Raw genomic sequence first — 18956 nt, forward strand, 5'->3', positions numbered from 1 at the left:
TAAGGGAAAATAGAAAAAGCAAAAAGCTGTGAAGCTATGCTCTGTGAATCAACATTTGGTGCCCATGGATCAACAGGAAGAAACCCACACACAATTCTTGATCTTTTACTGTAAAGTCTTGATTTTTTTCCGTAGTTGAGCTGTTTGGTACTTCTCAAATTGTTGAAAAATGGTGAATTAGTGGAACTAAGAATGATGGGGTTCTTCCAAACAGGGTGTAAACAGTTAATCATTTTTGTATTAATGGCTTTTCTTTCAAGATTCTATCAGTGTTTGTTGAAAGGAGACAAGAAGGCTCAACCATAAGTTAAGTGATAGAGTGAGAAAGAGAACCAAAAAAAAAAAAGATAACAAAAAGAAAATAAAAATAAAAAAATAAAGGAAATTGACACAAATTCCGACAGTTTGGAGCTTAATTACAGAAAAGATTATCCTAACTTTGAATTTATCGAGATATATAATTAGCTCTCGATACATTTAATAAAGATACAATTTTTTCTTTGTAAAGATACATAATTAGCTCCTGATATATTTTCTTTTTAATTTTAGATCTGTCGAGATACATAATATATCTAATGAAGATATATTTTTTTTTCCCTTGTACAGATACATAATTAGCTTCGAATATTTTTTTTTTAATTTTGAGTCTGTCGAGATACATAATACATCCAACGAAAATACTTTTTTTCTTTATAAAGATACATAATTAGCTCTCGATACATTTTTTCTGATTTTGAGTTTGTCGAGATGCATAATTAACTTTCGATACATTCAACGAAGATACATAATTAGTTGTAATTTTTTGTGATTACTTTGTAAGGGTGACAATTTGCATAAATATACTAAGTTAAGATGTATGTTTCTATTATTTTGGCAAAAAATGAATATAAAGAAAAAAAATGAAAAATAATATGGGCTTTGTTGAACCAATTCATTGTTGGGCTAATCCACTTAACTAAAAGATGGCCCAAGAGCCTTTTTCTAATTTTTATTCCCGCTAAATAAGTTCTAACGTTTTTACTTATAAGGCAGAACCAGTGTCACGAGATGTCATGAACGTTGTCTTATGAATAAGAGTTAGAACGTCTGTCTTATGAACAACATATCTAAGTTATAACTTTTGCCTATAAGACAGAATTTCTGGTCAATTATGCACCGTTATTGTCTTGAAGTGTCGTGAACGAATGATATACTGGTACCGAACTAATTAATACACCGATATAGAGCGAATCGATACAGCTCCAACCGAAACAGACAAAACTATAGACAATCCATAAACTCATTCAACGAAATTCGTTTAAACACTCGAACCAATGCCTGTTACGATTGAGCATCTGAACACAAGATAAATTGTTCTTATTAGACACTTTGGACTCGATTTTTTGATTTTTTAAACATAACTACAAATAAGAATTGTTCAAACAAGTAGAATTTTATAACATAATCTCTTTTTTTCAACAAGAGATATGGTTCATTCTCGAATACAAATTCATAATATATAATATGGCTTGGCCTATTGTAGCTTGTCACCAAAATTATTTGAGTGTCTTACAAAATTTGTGCCTAATACACTTTTATTGATAAGCATCCAGTACCCACCGAAATATGGCCAAAGTTGTTACGACACACTCCAACTTTAGCGGGTTCAGGGGTCTTATTATCCCCCTGAACTCAATTTTAGCGTGCTTTTGTCACCCTTTTGTGCTGACGTAACACCTTTATTACATAAAATGGGGCCCACGTCAGAGGTACCACGTCAGCTAAAGGTGACATGTCAGGTTGACAAAAGTACGCTAAAATTTAGATCAGGGGTAATAGGACCCTCGTGAAGTTGGAGTGTGTCGTAGCAAATTTGGTCGTAGTTCGGAGGGTACCGGATGCTTTACTCTAATAAGAAAAAACCTATTTAGAACATGAAGAAAAAGGAAAATGGTGTACAATTTTCAGGACAAGATTGTGAACCTTCTACATGAGCTTCTTGGCTTCATCTAAGCAAATTCGATGTCTTTTCGTCGTTGGAAGAAAGACATGGAGCGTCAAGTTTAGTCGGAATGAAGAAACTCTTGGTTAGACACGTCGTTCCACCTTTCCATGCAGCCCGCGCTGCACGATTCTGAAGACAATGGACTAGCTGGAAAAGTTACTGATAGCTGAAGAAACTAAAGAAACTCCTAGTAGGAAGCGCCTTTTTCGCTTACAACATTCTTAGGGAGCGCTCCTCCGGCCAAATTCAGTTAGCAAGATCCTTTTATAGTAGTCAGACCGACTACGATGATAATCAATCCACACGCATAATTGCCTGATCGCCTCTCGTTTTTCCTCCTTGAGAACCAACATTGATTCCTCTTTGTCGTTGATCATCTTCTCGAGTTCCCTGACTTTATTCTCCGACTTCCAAACTTTCTCTCGATACTTCAATATCTCAGCTTCTTTATCATCACATTGTGCAAGTAAGCAATCAAAATCATCTTTCACGTGTGCCACCGCTTTATTTTTCCTCATCACCCAATCTTTTACGAATTGCAGCTCGCACGAATTCTTTGATATTCGATTCAAGAAATGAGCTGTGCATTCCTCGAACTTTAGCGCCACAGCGTCTAGCGAACCTAATACATCGCTTACTGTCAACGATATATCCTTAATGCCCTTCAACCCCATTTCTTGTCTTGCATTTTTCTCTTTTAGATCTTTGTTCTCTTTCTCGTACGAGTTTCTGTTTTTTTGGTACCACTCTTTGCTCTCGATATGCAGTTGTTCTGCCACGCGGATCCTTCTGCTCAAGATTCGTAAACTGTCTTCAAACTTCTTGCGTAGTTCCTCCGTCATTTCATCTAGTTTTCGTTCAGCATTGCGAAAATTTACTTTGGAGTCCTCTAACGCGGTCTGCATTTGCTTGTGTTCCGCCTTTGACTTGTTTACAACATCTTGCATCCCTCTGAGAGTTTTCTCCTGCTCCGCGATCTTGATAGTCAGTTCGGTATTTTTCTTTTCCATCTGCATAAGGCTTTGGGAAAATTCATGTTTTTCCTTCTTGAGCTGAGACTGCAATCTCGATTTTTCAGTTTCCGCTGTTTGCATCTGCTTTTGAATACTGTTGATTCGCGCTGTCAACGTTGAACCTTGAGTGGACATATCGTTCATGTAAGCCTCGTGTTTCTTTTGAAGAATTCCGACTTCTGCTTCTTTTCCTAATAGTTTCGTTTCCAATGCCATGATCTTATCGTTCAGCTTCTCTTTCTGCAACTCCGAATGATACGCTTCTTTATTCATATCCATTATCTTCTCTTCGACGTCACTTTTTTCTTTCACGAGTGATTTCACCTCCGATTTTAAGCCCTCCGTCTCGTGAGTGATAAGCTTCGTGCTCGTTAGTTCCTCTTTCATGTTTTCTATCCAAAGATGACATTCGGATAGTTCTCGAGTTCTTTCTTTTAGTGACAGCTCTAGTGCGGAATTCTGACTTCTTAACGCTTCCAACTCCTGCTGCAGATAATTAACTCGGTCAGATGCTTCGTGAGACTTCTTTTCGAGTGACAGATCCAACTCGTGAGACTTAACTTGGTCCGATCCTTCGTTGAGTTTACGTGACAGCTTCTGTTCCAATTCATTCCTTTCAGCACGTAATCGGTCCACTTCTTGCTGCAGTGGACCGTTTACGTGCTGTAGTTCTGGAAAATGTGATCCATTCTTGGTTTCATTTAACAATTTCTGTTCTAATTCACGCCTTTCAGCGTTTAAACGGTCCACTTCTTGCTGCAACGCATGTGATTTTGCCGTAAGATCATCCATTTTAGCCGTCGAATTGAGTTGATTTTCGTCGATGTCTTGAAGAATACGAGAGAACACGTCATCTTTCTCTATGAATGCTGCTTCTAGTGCTAACACGCGAGATTGCAGCTCCGAGTTACTTTCTTCCATTCGCTTAAGTTTATTCGACTTCCACATGAGTTGCTCTTCGAGTTCACTCTTCCGAACACATACGTTATCTAATTCAAGCTTCATACTAGCAACTTGATCCTCTAACCCCTTCATCTGCGACAATCGTTCCTTCTCGAGAAGCTCAAAATCATCAGTGAGATACATGATTTCGTCTTCTTTTTCTTTTACTTTCTCTTGAAACCATTTCGATTCGTTTACCAACTTCTCTTCACCTTGAATCCTCAAGTCTTTGAAGAATTCCCCCGACTCAGACCCTCGACTATAAGACATCGGTGTCTCGAAATTCTCCACATCGAAATTTTCGACACTTTCCTTCACTTCAACATTTGAAGTTACAATTTTGTCTTTCAGAATAGCTTCCTCAAGAGGCTCACAGTTCGAACACGATGAGCTACTTTTCGCTGTACCCTCCCCCGGGCTAAAATATGATTCTGAATTCAAACACGATGAAGAAGATTGAGACGATGAATCGCCCTCGTGTTCTCCGTGAAGTTTTTTCCTTACTTCTCCTCTGAGATTATCGTACATCGAATAGAGGGACTGATACTGTTCATGAAATTCGTCGACGAGTTGAAGTAACTCGGATCTTCTTCTCATGTTCCCTTCTCTACTACCTTGGTTTATCTTCTTGATTAGCTTCGCAATCCGTTTTACTTTGTTCTCGATTTCTGCAAGAACAAACAGAAATCTTCAAGTTAGAAATCATAAAATGCTATGTTGCTCGGACTCTCCGGAGTGTCGGATCCTCAAAAATGTACTACTTTCAGAGGATCTGACACGCACGGATCTCCAAAAAATTATGTCGTGTCAGTGTCGGATCCTCAAAAATTACACTACTTTTGGAGGATCTGACATGCACTTGCCGACATGTGCAACGAACCATAGAAGTCACATAAGTTCAATACATGATATAAACTTGGATGTAATTAGCACTAAGTTGCTCGGACTCTCCAAAAATGTTGCCACCGCCGTGTCGGATCCTTCAAAAATACACTGTTTTTGGAGGATCCGACAAGCACCCGTCGACGTTTCTGAAGAGTCGACCAACATAGTAATTAGGGGTCATAAAACTTATAATAGTACAATCCAATCATACCAAACAAGAAAAACGGTATAAAATGATGACAAAACTATGTCGCTCGGACTCTCCAAACATGTTGCCGCACCCATGCCAGATTTTTCAAATATGCAATATTTTGAAATGGTCCAACACGCACCCTGGGCAGAGGTCAGGGGGTTCATCCGAACCCCGTCGATATAAAATCATACTATTTACACGTGGTTGAAATTACTTTTTATGTATATATAGTAGACATCAAACCCCCTTTAGCGTGTTCGTATGTTTACTTCTTCATATTTTGAACCCCATTAGTGAAAATTCTGGCTCCGCCGCTGTGACGCGCACCATCAACATTCTTGAAGAGTCTGAGCAACACAACAGCAAACAATGTAGTCTGACCAATACATTGTGTCGACAAGCAGTGTCGGAGCCAGGATTTTCATTGAGGGTGTTCGGATATATACGAATTAGTCGAAGGGGGTTCAACATCTACTATATATGCATAAAAAATATTTTCAACCATGTAAAAATAGTATAAAAACAGTATAATTTTCCATCGAAGGGGGTTCGGAAGAACCCCATGTAGCAAAGGTGGCTCCGCCATTGTTGACAAGATAAGTATAATATAATACAATACGATACATAACGAACTTATCGGAAACACCAGCAGAAACAGATAATAATTTGCAACCATTATACACAAAGGCGAATTCAAGATTTAGAGTCGGCGAGTTCAGAATGAGTGTTACGTGCATACATTTTAGAGTAAAACATTTGGTACCCCCTCGAACTATGATCAAATTTGCTACGACACACTCCAACTTCACAGGGATCCTATTACCCTACGAACTCAATTGTAGCGTATTTTCCTCACCCTTTTGTGCTGACATGGCACCTTTATTACATAAAATGGGGCCCATGTCAAAGGTAACACGTCAGCTCAAAAGGCTGACAAAAGGTGTCACGTCAGCTAAAAAGGATGACAAAAATACGCTAAAATTTAGTTCGAGGGAGGGGGGGGGTAATAGGACTCCCGAGAAGTTGGAGTGCATCTTAGCAAATTTGGTCATAGTTCAGGGAGGTACTAGATGCTTTACTCTACATGGTATGAACAAAACGATACAGAACTTGAATGTCACTAACGGATTTTAGAACTTTTCGAGTTAACATTTAAGTTTTCGGCACCAGAATGTATCAGCAACTTACTGCGAACCAATTGCCATTCGGTATACCACATAAATCCACCTCGTTGGGGGTAAATGTGTTGCGCTTGAAGATTCGCTTTATATTGCCTTCGTTTTTCTTCTAATGCGTTATCCCACAATCTCCAATAATATTCAAAGGGTCGACGTTGTTCTGGGATCGAAGAATTACCTATTTTTATCCATTTCAACTGTTCTTCCTTTTCCGGATCAGTATGACACCCAAATGCCTTCATCGATTCCTTCCAACTGTGCTTCGTCATGTCTGCCGGCCACCGAATTTTATCAAAACAGCAATATCACTCAGAGCTAACCGCTACCTCTGCGCTGCTCGCGTCAAAGTTCAGATACCCCACCCTGAATTAAGGAAAAATCAGGATCAACAAGTCGTAACCAAAACAACATACAGGGTCTGGGGAGGGTAAATTCTGCGCAGTCCATACCACTACCTCAGATGAAGTAGAGAGGCCGTTTCCGATAGACCTCTGGCTAACGACATGACACAGATTGAGTAATACTATAAACTATCTATTAGAGATCACAAACATCCTTAGAACACTACGAACAAGAAACTACAGGCACAGATACAAACAAAGCACTCCTCCATATTATTACGTACGCACTCCTAACCACTAACCCTCTACCCTAATTCGCATCCTCCGCACCTTCCTATCGAGAGTCATGTCTTCCGTAAGCTGTAGCCGGTCCATATCATGCCTAATCACCTCGTTCCAATATTTCTTCGGCCTGTCCCTACCCGCCTAAAACTAGCCATAGCCAGTCTCTCACACCTCCGAACTGGAGCATTCGTGTCCTTCCTCATCACACGCCCAAACCATCGCAACCTCACACTTCAAATAATTCCTTGATGTGCACAGCAACGGAACCAAGAATTCTACTAGATGCAGAAAACGCGAGTCAAAACCAAACACGTCAAATAATTCATCGACGTGCACAGTGACGGAACCAAGAATTCTAACAAGGGGATACAAAGAAATGCAAGAATATTACGCATCGAATTTTACCCTTCGACCTAAGCAACTTTTGAGCTACGTTACCATTACAAGCAGTGGCGGAGCCAGGAATTCAAGTAACGGGATTCCAAAAAAATATGTTCCTATTCCGATGGGATTCAACAACTTCTATATATATAAATATATATATATAAATATATATATATATATATATGTCCAAAAAAATCATTTTTCAACAAGTAACACATGAAATTAGTTGAGGTACGTGCAAACTGGTTGAACATCACACTATAAAAGAAAACATATCACCAATTTTTCAACAAGATCACAACCAAAAACATGTATAATTAACACATGAAGATAATATGCAAACAAATAATAATTCATTCATGGCCCCAAACTATATTCCTATTATCACCATTTTTTTTCAATATGTAACCATGAAATTAGTTGAGGTACGTGCAAATTGGCTAAACATCACATTATTATAAAAATATTACCAATTTTTCAGCCAAATCACAACCAAAAACATGTCTAATTAACACATGGAGATAATATGCAAAAAATTAATAATTCATTCATTTCCCCAAACTATATTCCTATATCACCATTTTTTCATCAGGTAGCCCTGGAATTAGTCGAGCTACGCGTAAGCTGTCTGAACATCACATTACATATATATATATATATATATATGTAAAGATAACCAATTTTTCATCCAAATCACAATCAAAAACAAGAATAATTTACACATGGAGATAATATAAAAAATACATATATAAATGAAAACAGATAAAAGATATTCAAGAACATTTGATAATAGATATATAAATTTAAATTTAAATAAAAGAAATGTTTTTTTTGTTAAGGTAAAGATTCAATAAGGATCATGAAAATGTTGAACATATATGAAATCAAAAGAGAAATATATTACCATGCAAAATGTTTTTCTGGATTTTTATTTAAAGCTATTTTTCTCATTTCAATTCTTGAATTTGGGAGAAAAAATATGAAGATATTTCATTTTGAATCAAGAAAAAGGAAAGAGCTTTAAATTTGTCAAAGAGGAGGAAGAACAAAATGAGGATCACAAATACAAGCATTTTATTTTGGGATTTATTTTGATATATTAATTTGATTCTAAATTCTATAATTATTGACCAAATATTAATTATTATTTTTAAATGTTTTTTTTCACGTTTTATTTTTTTGAAATTATCTACCCGAATATCAAGGTATATTGTGGTCTAGTCAAATAATAATCTATACTAATTATATTTGTATTCTTGAAATCTTGACCAAATATTAATTATTGTTTTTAAGTGTGTTTTTTCCGATTTACCTTTTTGAATTTATTTGCCCAAATCCCTAGTATAATGTGGTCAAATAATAACTTATACTAATTATTCTTGTATTATTGAAATCTTTATCAAATACTAAATATTATTTTTAGAGGTATTTTTCACATTTCATTTTTTTGAACTTATCTGTCCAAATTTCAAGATATAGTATGATTAAATAATAGTCTATACTTATTATATTTGTATTCTTAAAATACTGACCAAATATTAATTATTGTTTTTAGATATGTTTTCACGTTTTACTTTTTTAAACTTATCTATCTGAATTCCAAGGTATATTGTGGTCTGGTCAAATAATTGTCTATACTTATTGTATTTGTATTCTTAAAATATTGATCAAATATTAATTATTGTTTTTAGTTGTGTTTTCACGTTTCACCCTTTTTGAACTTATCTACCTGAATTCCAAGGTATATTGTGATGTGGTCAAATAATAATCTATACTTATTATATTTGTATTCTTAAAATATTGACCAAATATTAATTATTATTTTTAGATGTGTTTTCACGTTTTACTTTTTTTGAACTTATCTACCCGAATTCCTAGGTATAATGTGGCCAAATAATAGCCTAATAGTAATTACTCTTATATTCGGGACTCTTTATTAAATAGACCTTTTAGGTCTATTTTTTAATTAAATAGATCAAAATTTTTTTTTATTTAGAGAGATGATCTATTTTTTAGATGGATTTATTAACAGATCAATCCGACAGATCTATTATCTGTCCGACAAATTAAAAAATAAAAATAAACCATTTTGCTAATTAAAAACTTGAAGGGCTTAATTGTCAAATTTTCTCCTTATCCTTATATTGCTGAAATCTTGACCAAATACTAATTATTATTTTTCACATTTTGCTCTTTTGAATTTTAACTTCGCAAATCCCAATGTATGTAGTACACTTTCTTCTTTTCACACTTCCAAAGTTCCTACATATACACATTTCAACTAAAAAAGTTTGATTTTTCGCAGTTTTAACTGCGTCGAAAATCTCGAATCATATTTTCGATAATGGATTCTTCATCGAAGAGGACATCGATCGCAGAAGCGCTTGTGATCTTTAAGGAAAAACTTAAAGAAGAACACTACTCTTTTGTGCAAAGAGCTCTAATGAAATTTGAAAAAAGTTTCATGGAAGAAAAAAGAAGAATGGAAGAAACGTATAATCAGATAATAGAAGACCATCGCAGGTACTATAAGAAGGACAACGATTTGTTGTCTGAGAGAATCGAAGAAATAGAGAACGCGACAAGTGAAAGCGTGGATTGCTACGCGGAGAAACTGAGAGAGTTGAGGGATGAAGTTTCTCTTATGGTGGAAAATGAGAGAAAAAATGATGAAGGTATTGTTGTTATTATGTCTTGACGCAACTGGTAAAGTTGCTGCCATGTGACCAGGAGGTCACGGGTTTAAGTCCTGGAAACAGCCTCTGGCAGAAATGCAAGGTTAGGCTGCGTATGATACGCCCTTGTGGTGGGACCTTTCTCTGGACACCGCGCACAGCGGTAGTTTTAATGCACCGGGCTTCCCTTTTATGTCTTGTTACGTATCGTTTCATAATGTGTGTTGATAGTATATCTTGATTTTACTGCATTTGTCGCGTTCAATTATTTAACTAATTTGGAAAATTCTTTATGTTGATGTGTGTGTTTTCTGAAAATTTGCTATAGATTTGGTGGTGGAAACAGACATTCAAGCTACTGGTGCGAATGGCGTTAACAACGTGGAATCTTCTCAAGGCGAAGATCGGGCAATCGTGCTTTTTGATGATCCAAAATCGGTTGGCACCTCAACCGGAAATAGCAGTGGTCAATCGAGACTCAAAGGTATAACGGTTTTGTGATTTAGACGACTTGTTGTTACGATCTGTTTGTATTAGGTGGATATTTCATTAGGATTCATATAGCCGATCTCAACTCTTTGGATTGAGGTATAGTAGTTATTGTTGTTCTGTTAAACGATTATTGGTATGATATTTTGTGATGATTCCTCATGATATACTAAAAATAACACCACCACAACCACTCGGACACACACACGAAAAATGAAAAAAGAAAGACTAAATGCTCGAGTAGAAAGCAATTCCGACAAAACACTTGCTACGTCCACTTCATCCACTGGTACACGCTATGTCCATTTAGCCACTTTCCTTTATCGTCTGTCTTGGTTTCCCCTTTTAGTTGCTTAGTATCTTGCTAGGATATTGTCGTGTTTTCATGCAAACATGATTCATTTTTCTTTCTTTTGAGCCGTTGGACTATCTAAAACAGCCTCTCTACTGCAAAAGATAGAGGTAAGGTCTGCGTACATGAGGATTATACTAGTTAAGTTGTTGTTGTGTGACTTTATTGGACGGATAAGTTTCGTACATCAGCATATAATCTTCTTGCAGATCCATCGGCATGTAAAGCAATAGTCTTGAGTGAAGCGTCAGACGAACCAGAAACTATGCTGGTTTGTACAATGAACGACAATGATGATGAACTGACGTTAACTGAAATCGCTCGTGCTTCAAAAAGTCGCGGACAGAAAAAGGAAGTGCACGTGAAAGGCTCCTCTAATTCGTCGCGGAAGAGAAAAAGAAGCATGAATGATGGTCAAATAACATCATTTGTTCCAGAATTGGTTAATCCTGGGAATAAGTCAGGAATAGAATGGTCGTCTGAAGACGATTTTTGTTCTGCATTTTATACGGATGCTGAGCTTTGTCTGAATGCTGTCTGTGCTTTGTACCGTCAACAACTATCTGGAAACAAATTCTCCTCGATGAGTAAGATCGACAAAAATAGGTATATATCAATCTCTCGATAGTTTTTTTCTTAGGTCGTGAAAAGACAATCTTTGTAATCTGTTTTTGCTTGTTTTCTCTTTCAGGATTACTGCTTTAGGGGTGTTTTTGTGTCGTGGTGATCCCGAAAACAAGCTCAAGAGAACAATTTCGGATGTTGAACCGGAAGATCTTTTCATATGCAAGACACTGGCTATTCGATACTTTCGCCAAATATATAGGATATACAATAGCAAGAAAGACCAGCTGTTCTGCGCTGGTGCTGCTATCCGCAAATTAAGCTCCAGTTGACGCGAAGGCTGTCTGGTAGAGTTGTTGCACCAGACTACGAGCTCCCTCGGCAAAAAGTTCTTATCTAGCTGTCTGGTCGACTTGCTTTGTTCCGGGAAGATATCTAGCTTTAGTAGGAACAATTAGGTACTTATTGTTCATCTGTTGGACTTGAATGTAGTATTTTGATTATGAATGGCTATATTTATAGAATTGTTTGAGTACGATTGAACAATGGAGGCATGTTATGTGTCGTCGCATTATTCGTCCACCTATTCGAAACCATGTTTGCTCGATACACATATTGTTGAGTCATGGTATTGGCATAACAGTCGCTGAAGCAAAAGAATGATTTAGCGTTTGAATAACCATGAGTAGCAACCGCGAGAGAAGAAAAAAATACGTTTAAATTGTAACTATTTGCAAAATGTATGGCATAGTACAGCTCCAACTTTGAAAATTCCAAATACGGTTATTTTTGTTTGTTTTCACGGCCAAACGCCTACCTAATGTTTGTTCATATATTGTTCAAATTCAACCTTCACGTTTGCAGTTACTACTGACAAGTACCAATGTGGGACTTCTTGCAACGGGTCATGACAAACCACATCCTTCGTCCTCGTCGGCTCCACTCTAGGTAGTTTTCACTCTACTTTTGTAGATAGCCTTTTTTGAGTCAGGTGCCTAGGCGCCATAACGGTTGTGTGCTAGACATTACTAGCCCCCGCTGAACACTTCCATAGCGGCGTCACCAACCCATGCACGGTGATGGGTGGCTCTGATACCACTATTACAACCTTACGAGAACCACACCCCAAAAACCATCTCTTAAGGTGGAGAACCCAAGGCTATAAATACTGCACACAGATACTTTGTAGTACAAATGTGAGACTTTTTGCAACGAATCATAACAAACCACCACGTTCCGCATCCTTTATCCTCGACATGTAGATTTCACTCTACTTTTCTAGGTAGCTCTTTCGAGTCAGGTGCACAGTTTCCGCGATGTTTGTGCGCTAGACATTACTAACCCCGATCGAACACTGTCATACCGGCGTCACCATCCCAGGCACAATGGGCATGGAGGGTGATGGGTGGCTCTGATACCACCATTACAACCTTATGAAAATCACACCCCAAAAGCCAGCTATCTTCTTTTCTAGGTAGCTCTTTCCTATGTATCCCTTTTCGAGTCAGGTGCATAGGTGCCGTGATGGTTGTACGCTAGACATTACTAGCTCTAGCCGAACACTAACATACCAGAGTCACCATCCCAGAAAGGGTGGGCACGGAGGGTAATAGGTGGCTTTGATACCACTATTACAACCTTAGGAAAACCACACCCCAAAAACTAACTACTAAGGTGGGAGAGCCCAAGGCTATGAATACCCCACACAAATACTTTGTAGTACCAATGTGGGAATTTTTGCAAAGGATAATAACAAACTACCACGCTCCGCATTCTTCGTCCTCGATGGCTCCACTCCTGGTAGATTTCACCCTACTTTTGTAGTAGCCCTTTTCGAGCCAGGTTTTGAATCAGGTGCACAGCTGCCGCGACGATTGTGCGCTATACATTACTTGCCTCGTCCGAACACTGTCATATTGACGTCACCATCCCAGGCACGGTAGGCACGGAAGGCCCTTTTCAAGTAGGTAGGTTTCACTCTACTTTTCTAGATAGCTCTTTCCCAAGTAGCCTTTTTAAGTCAGATGCACAGGTGCCACGACGGAGTGTGATGGTTGGCTCTGATACCAATATTACAACCTTAGGAGAACCACACCTCAAAAGCTAGCTATTAAGGTGGGAGAACCCAAGACTATAAAACCCCCACACAAATACTTTGTAGTACCAAATGTTGGACTTTTTGCTACGATCATAACAAACCATCACGCTTTGCATCCTTCGTCCTCGACGGCTCCACTCTGTAGCTCTTTCCCAGGCTTCCCTTTTTGAGTCAGGTGCCGTGATGGTTGTGCGCTAGACATTACTAGCCCCGGACTAATACTGCCATACCTGCATCACCATCCCAAGCACGGTGGTCAAGGAGGGTAATGGGTGGCTCTGATACCACTATTACAACCTTAGGAAAACCACATTCCAAAAGCTAGCTATTAAGGTGGGATAGCGCAAGGATATAAATACCTACACAAATACTTTGTAGTACTAATGTGGGACATTTTGTGACGGACCATAATAGATTATTTACTAAACAACAGTCCATAAAAGGGACAACCAGTGAAAACTACTCATTGAAAACACTTAGTTTGCATCTCAACTTTTCGTCACTTTACTATAATGAAGTTATTTCTAGGAAAAATTATGCGACGCGACAAATATTTACACGTTATTTATGAAATGTAGAATAGTTTCAAAAAGTAATGAAATGTAACTACTGTATTTAAGAAAAGTAGCTATCAACAGTGATATAATATGCACTGATACAACTCTTACGCACGATTTTTCCATATACAGCAATGTGATACAGTTGTTGCTAAAGTGCTAAGTTCTAGTGGCCATTGATCGCGCATATGATTTTTCCATATAATGTCTGCGTAAATAACTTTTAAATGCTAACTACAGTCTACAACTAATCCGATGTGCTCAGCGAAGTCATAGTGACCTCTGGCAAATACAAAATACCAACTCAGACAATGGCTTTGATACCATAAAGGTATGAGGGAATGAATCGATATTTTGTTATGGAAAGAGCAAAAAAGGATATCCTATAACTACTAATTAATTAAGTGATCTATGTATCTTACGAGGATTACGCTACATTCATTCTTTTGCAGAAATCAAAGGTACTTTTAATGTTTTACTTTAAAAGCTGAGGTGTGTGGCCAATCTTTAATGTAAAAGTATCAAATATTCTTGAAATTTTGACCAAATACTAATTACTGTTCTTAGATGTACTTTCATGTTTCATTTGTTTGAATTTATCTGCGTAATCCTCGCTGTATCATTGTCTTTTTCCGCTTCACATCGCCATTTCAACTAAAAAAGACCAATTTTTTTCACAGTTAGCTGCACCGCTCTTTTTTGTTGTTTCAAGAAAAGCCTTTCATTGATCACATCTTCGATGTCCATTGAAGATGAGGTCGATCCCTGAAATGCTATCAATCATGAAGGAAAAACAAATGGTTGAAGAAAAAGACTTCCCTTTTGCGCGAAAATTCTAATGGATTGTGAAAAAGGTCTCGAGGAAGAAAAAAGAAGTATCGATGAAAAGTACAGTAAAATAATAGAAGAGGACTACAAGCAGTACAAAAGGACAAATGATTTACTATTTGACAGAATTGAAAAGCTAAAGAAGGCAAAAAGTGATAAAGAGGCTCGCTACGAGGAGAAAATCATCGGGTTCAGAGGTAGAATTTCTCGTTTGAAGGAAACGAAGAGAAAAAATGATGAAGGTATAGTTGTTATGTGAATTTACGTCGATTATTTTTGTTTAGTTTTTCCTCCTTACAACTTGTTATCTTGATTTTACTGTATTTGCAAAACCTTTTTTAATTATTTGTGGTATTCAATCAATCAACTAATTTGGAGTCCGATAAAGTTTGGTAACGTGATGATTGATGCTATGAAGAGGAAATGAATATATTTTCATCTGTTGTGAACTACTTATATTTGCTGTTCTCATACCTTTTTTGGAAACGAAACTTTGCTATAATCTTTTTAAGTAAAGTTGAGGATAAAGTGAGGTTCAAAGAGTTAGAAGTTCGATTTTCTCGTCCTAAACGAGGAAAATTCTTTATGTTGATATGTGTATTTTCTGAAAATTGGCTATAGATTTGGAGGCGGAAACAGGCCTTCAAGCTACTGGTCCAACTGGCGTTAACAACGTGGAATCTTCTCAAGGCAAAGATCGCGCGATTGTGTTTTTTGACGATCCAAAACCGGTTTGCACCTCAACTGGAAATAGCCGTGGTGAATCAAGACAGAAAGGTATAATGGTTTTGTGATTCAGGTGAATTATTGTTATTACAATCTGTCTATATTATGTGGATATCATGCATGATACACTAAAAATAACAGCACCACAACCACACAGACACATAAAAAAAAATTTAAAAAAAAATGAAACACTAGACGCTCAAGAAAGCAATTCCGGCAATATGCTATGTTTCTGCTGTTATATGAAAATAGTAAGATAACATCATGACTTCAACGTGTTCATATACGTAAGATCAAACAGAACATCACTCTAGTTTTGCTACAACAAATTGAAAGCAAGTGCATCTGTTGGATTGCAATTATCTTGAATCCAACTATACGATACAACCGATAGGTATCAAGACAGTACTATGACGGAAAGTTTACAGCCTTGTCAGTATACAACCTTAAGAAATAGTTTATGAAGTCTCCAACCAGATATACCAAAGCAGCAACACAGATAATAATGAGGATTATCTTACGAATTCTCTCCCTCAGTGGCACCTCCTGAATCGGCAGTGGTGGTGGAGGTTGCTGTGCATCACCAGCATTGATCCCATCTTCAATCGCCGGTGGTTGTTGTTGCTGTGTATCACCAGCATTGATCTCATCTTCAATCTGCTGTGGCTGTTCTTGCTGTGCATCACCATCATCTATGTCAACTTCAACCTGTTCTGGTTGTTCTTGCTGTCCATCACCAGCTTCAATCTGCTGTGGTTGTTCTTGCTGTCCATCACCAGCATTAACCTCAGCTTCAATCTTCTGTAGTTTTTCTTGCAAGCATCAATATCATCTTCAACCTGTTCTGGTTGTTCTCCCACGTCCTCCTCCTCTTCGTTATCATCATCTCACTTGTCCTCCTCATCATCTTTATCATCATCTCCCTTGTCCTCCCCTTCTTCATCATCTCCCTTGTCCTCCTCATCTTCTTTATCATCTCCCTTGTCCTCCCCTTCTTCTTTATATCTCCGTCTCCCTCTTCGTCTTTTTCTCCGCCATGGTCAGCAGCATTTCCATCTTCCTCTGATTCTTGTTTTTCTTCCTGTTCCTCTTCTTTCTTGCACCTTGGGAGATCATGCGTTCAGGAGATGAAGGGGGGTCCCCAGTGGAAGTTGTTATCACATTTGGATCAGAAGCAATCTCTAACAAACGCACACCAAATGAATAGATGATATCAGCCTTTGGGCCACTTCCATGCTCAGGTGCATAATAGCCGCTGTCAGCAATAGCCATCTCAGAACATTAACAAGGACAGTGATCGGTTGTGAGTATCTGGGAAATCTTGAGAGTTCTTTGTAGTCTACTTACGATTTCCCACGTACAGCTAAGGCTAGGCTATAATCAAAAAGCAACATTGTACCTTGATTTCAATACTGTTGCTGGTCTGCGGTTTTAAGACAGCTATTCTGCAATCGCAAGTACGAGGAGCCTTTAGATTATTGCTATAGGTTGATGGGAGGCCTATCGCAGGTGTCCGTGTCCAACCAGAGAATAGAAAAGAATGCTGCAATGATAAAACAAAGCATGTATTGTGTACTTACTTCAAAGCCCCAGCAATTTGGAGTAGCAAGCACGAAACATTGTGTAAGGCATCATCAAATGTCACAGCATTCCTTAGGTGGTGGTTTCCATGCAAAGCAAGGGAAGCAGTTCGAATCACTTCCATTAATTGTTCCGCCTCATCAGTTGTGGAGAGTGCCAACGTCTTAATGTTCTTAACAGCCAGAATCTTGCACAAACAAGTAAGCTTACTTAAGTAGAAAACTTTGTAAATGCCTTTATTAATTGCAAGAATTTCTTAACAACATCTTAGGGTACCTGTCTTATTTCCACGACGAGCAGATTAATGGGACTGAACTGCAACTGAAGTTTGGCACATATTGCTATTTTCAGAGCTGGAACTAGTGCAGCAGTTAGATCTCCATTGAATTTGTTATTTGACAGATCCCTATTGAAGAAAATTATACTATTCACTTAGCCAAAAGATAGATTGATACAAAATATTCACAAAGATTTCACTAAGTACTCCACATGCAACGATCACTTTAGAGTTGAACACCAAGGAATCATAGAGACGATGATGAGCACAAACAAACAATATGCAAAACGTACTTTACATTAATAGGAAATGTAATACAAATACACACATGGAAAGGATAAGAAAAAACAAACAAGTCGAGAAGCAGAAATGTGTCATACATACATCTCTATATGTTTATCAAAGCCAACAAAGAGATCTGCCAGTGATCCTGATAGTACGTCCTGACTTGGATTTCTGTGTCAAAATAACAAATGTGAGGACGATATCGAATATCTAATATGGCGATATAGAACAGAATCTGGCTGAAACACCAGCTAGATTGAACATAATCTAAAAAAGCGAATTCATTTGATCTAACAGGCTCTTCAAATGTTGATCTGCAGTTTACTGCAGGAAAAGAAAAAATGCAAAGGCAAGAAAAAATGTTGGCAGCCTTTAGATTGCTATGGGTGATGGGAGGCACACATAAAGTGTGCGAGGAGCTGAAATTTAAGTGTATTACAGTTATAATTACCAAAAAAGTGAGACATGGTTCAAAACCTATCGCAGGTGTCTGTAATGCCCCGTAATTCGGGCTACAATATAGACCATGATTTCGATGCGTTGTTAATCCCGAAGCCATAAAATCCTATGCCAAAACGGCATGTTAATTATTGTGTATCATGTGAATCCACTCAAGCATGAATTTAGACCATAGAGGTCCTTCAACTCAAGGACGAGTTGAAACTATTTCGATCGACTAAGTTTTAGTGGACGTTGTAAAGTGTGTCAGCTTCCATTGACCATAATTCTCTATATATTTCGAATTAGGAAGCCTACTATGTGTCAAATGATAGGTATTCTAGTTAGCTTTCCAACGATACCAATTTGGCTAAAATCCGACACCCGAGCAAGAAGTTATGGCCCTTTAAAGTGATAAGCGTCGCCTAACCAATAACCATGGCCACTGGAAAGCATAGGCAATAGCCTAGGCGGCGCCTATGTAAACATAGACGATAGCCTAGGAGGCACCTATGTAAACATAGGCGATAGCCTAGGGGGCGCCTATGTGAACATAGGCAATGGGATGGGTGGCGCCTATGTAAAGAAATCTAGTGACTTAAACACTCCGTGTTGGGGACAAAGTGGTCCTTTTCCACCCTTACTTAGACCTAAAACACGAGATTTAGTTCCAAGGACCCCAAAATACATATTCATTCATCAAAAATGCTCAAAGATTCTCCTTAGGGTTTCAAAATAAAAACCCAAATAGTTCAAGATTTGACCGTAGGTTTTCAAAGATAATTACATATTCGGAATCACCAATCCGCAAGCTTCAAGAAATATCTATTATCCTTGGAAATAGAGGTACGTGGGGTTATCCAAAAATCTCATGGGTCTTT

The 18956-nt window shown here is 37.8% G+C and overlaps 3 protein-coding genes across 5 annotated transcripts in view; 1 reads left to right on the top strand and 2 right to left on the bottom strand.

Moving 5' to 3' along the window:
• LOC107851729 overlaps positions 1–336 on the bottom strand; it is a gene marked incomplete in the record, with an annotated part of 4293 nt that extends 3957 nt beyond the window's left edge. Inside the window, 1 exon segment of the mRNA XM_047402854.1 lies at positions 1–336. Within this exon segment, the coding sequence (XP_047258810.1) occupies positions 1–233 (233 nt within the window).
• Positions 337–1411: 1075 nt separating this feature from the next.
• On the bottom strand, positions 1412–8273 carry LOC107851716 (COP1-interactive protein 1-like). Of its 3 annotated transcripts, none has more exons than XM_047402861.1 (3): positions 8110–8273; positions 6206–6558; positions 1412–4607 (listed from the first exon to the last, which is right to left on the bottom strand). In XM_047402861.1, the coding sequence occupies exons 2-3, from the start codon at positions 6462–6464 to the stop codon at positions 2206–2208; spliced, it is 2661 nt and encodes an 886-aa protein (XP_047258817.1). In that variant the 5' UTR covers positions 6465–6558; positions 8110–8273; the 3' UTR covers positions 1412–2205. The 3 variants fall into 3 exon arrangements, with proteins under 3 accessions (XP_047258817.1, XP_016552289.1, XP_016552294.1); XM_016696803.2 differs by having other exon boundaries at positions 1414–4607; positions 6374–6558; positions 8110–8272; XM_016696808.2 differs by lacking the exon at positions 6206–6558 and having other exon boundaries at positions 1414–4607; positions 8110–8272.
• Positions 8274–9406: 1133 nt separating this feature from the next.
• LOC107857422 lies at positions 9407–12007 on the top strand. The gene is made up of 4 exons (XM_016702303.2): positions 9407–9880; positions 10209–10364; positions 10931–11327; positions 11413–12007. Exons 1-4 carry the CDS (start codon positions 9550–9552, stop codon positions 11615–11617), a joined length of 1089 nt encoding a protein of 362 aa, XP_016557789.2. The 5' UTR covers positions 9407–9549; the 3' UTR covers positions 11618–12007.
• The last annotated feature ends 6949 nt before the right edge of the window (positions 12008–18956 follow it).

Source organism: Capsicum annuum, chromosome 1 (genome assembly GCF_002878395.1).
Source record: "Capsicum annuum cultivar UCD-10X-F1 chromosome 1, UCD10Xv1.1, whole genome shotgun sequence".
NCBI lineage: Eukaryota > Viridiplantae > Streptophyta > Magnoliopsida > Solanales > Solanaceae > Capsicum > Capsicum annuum.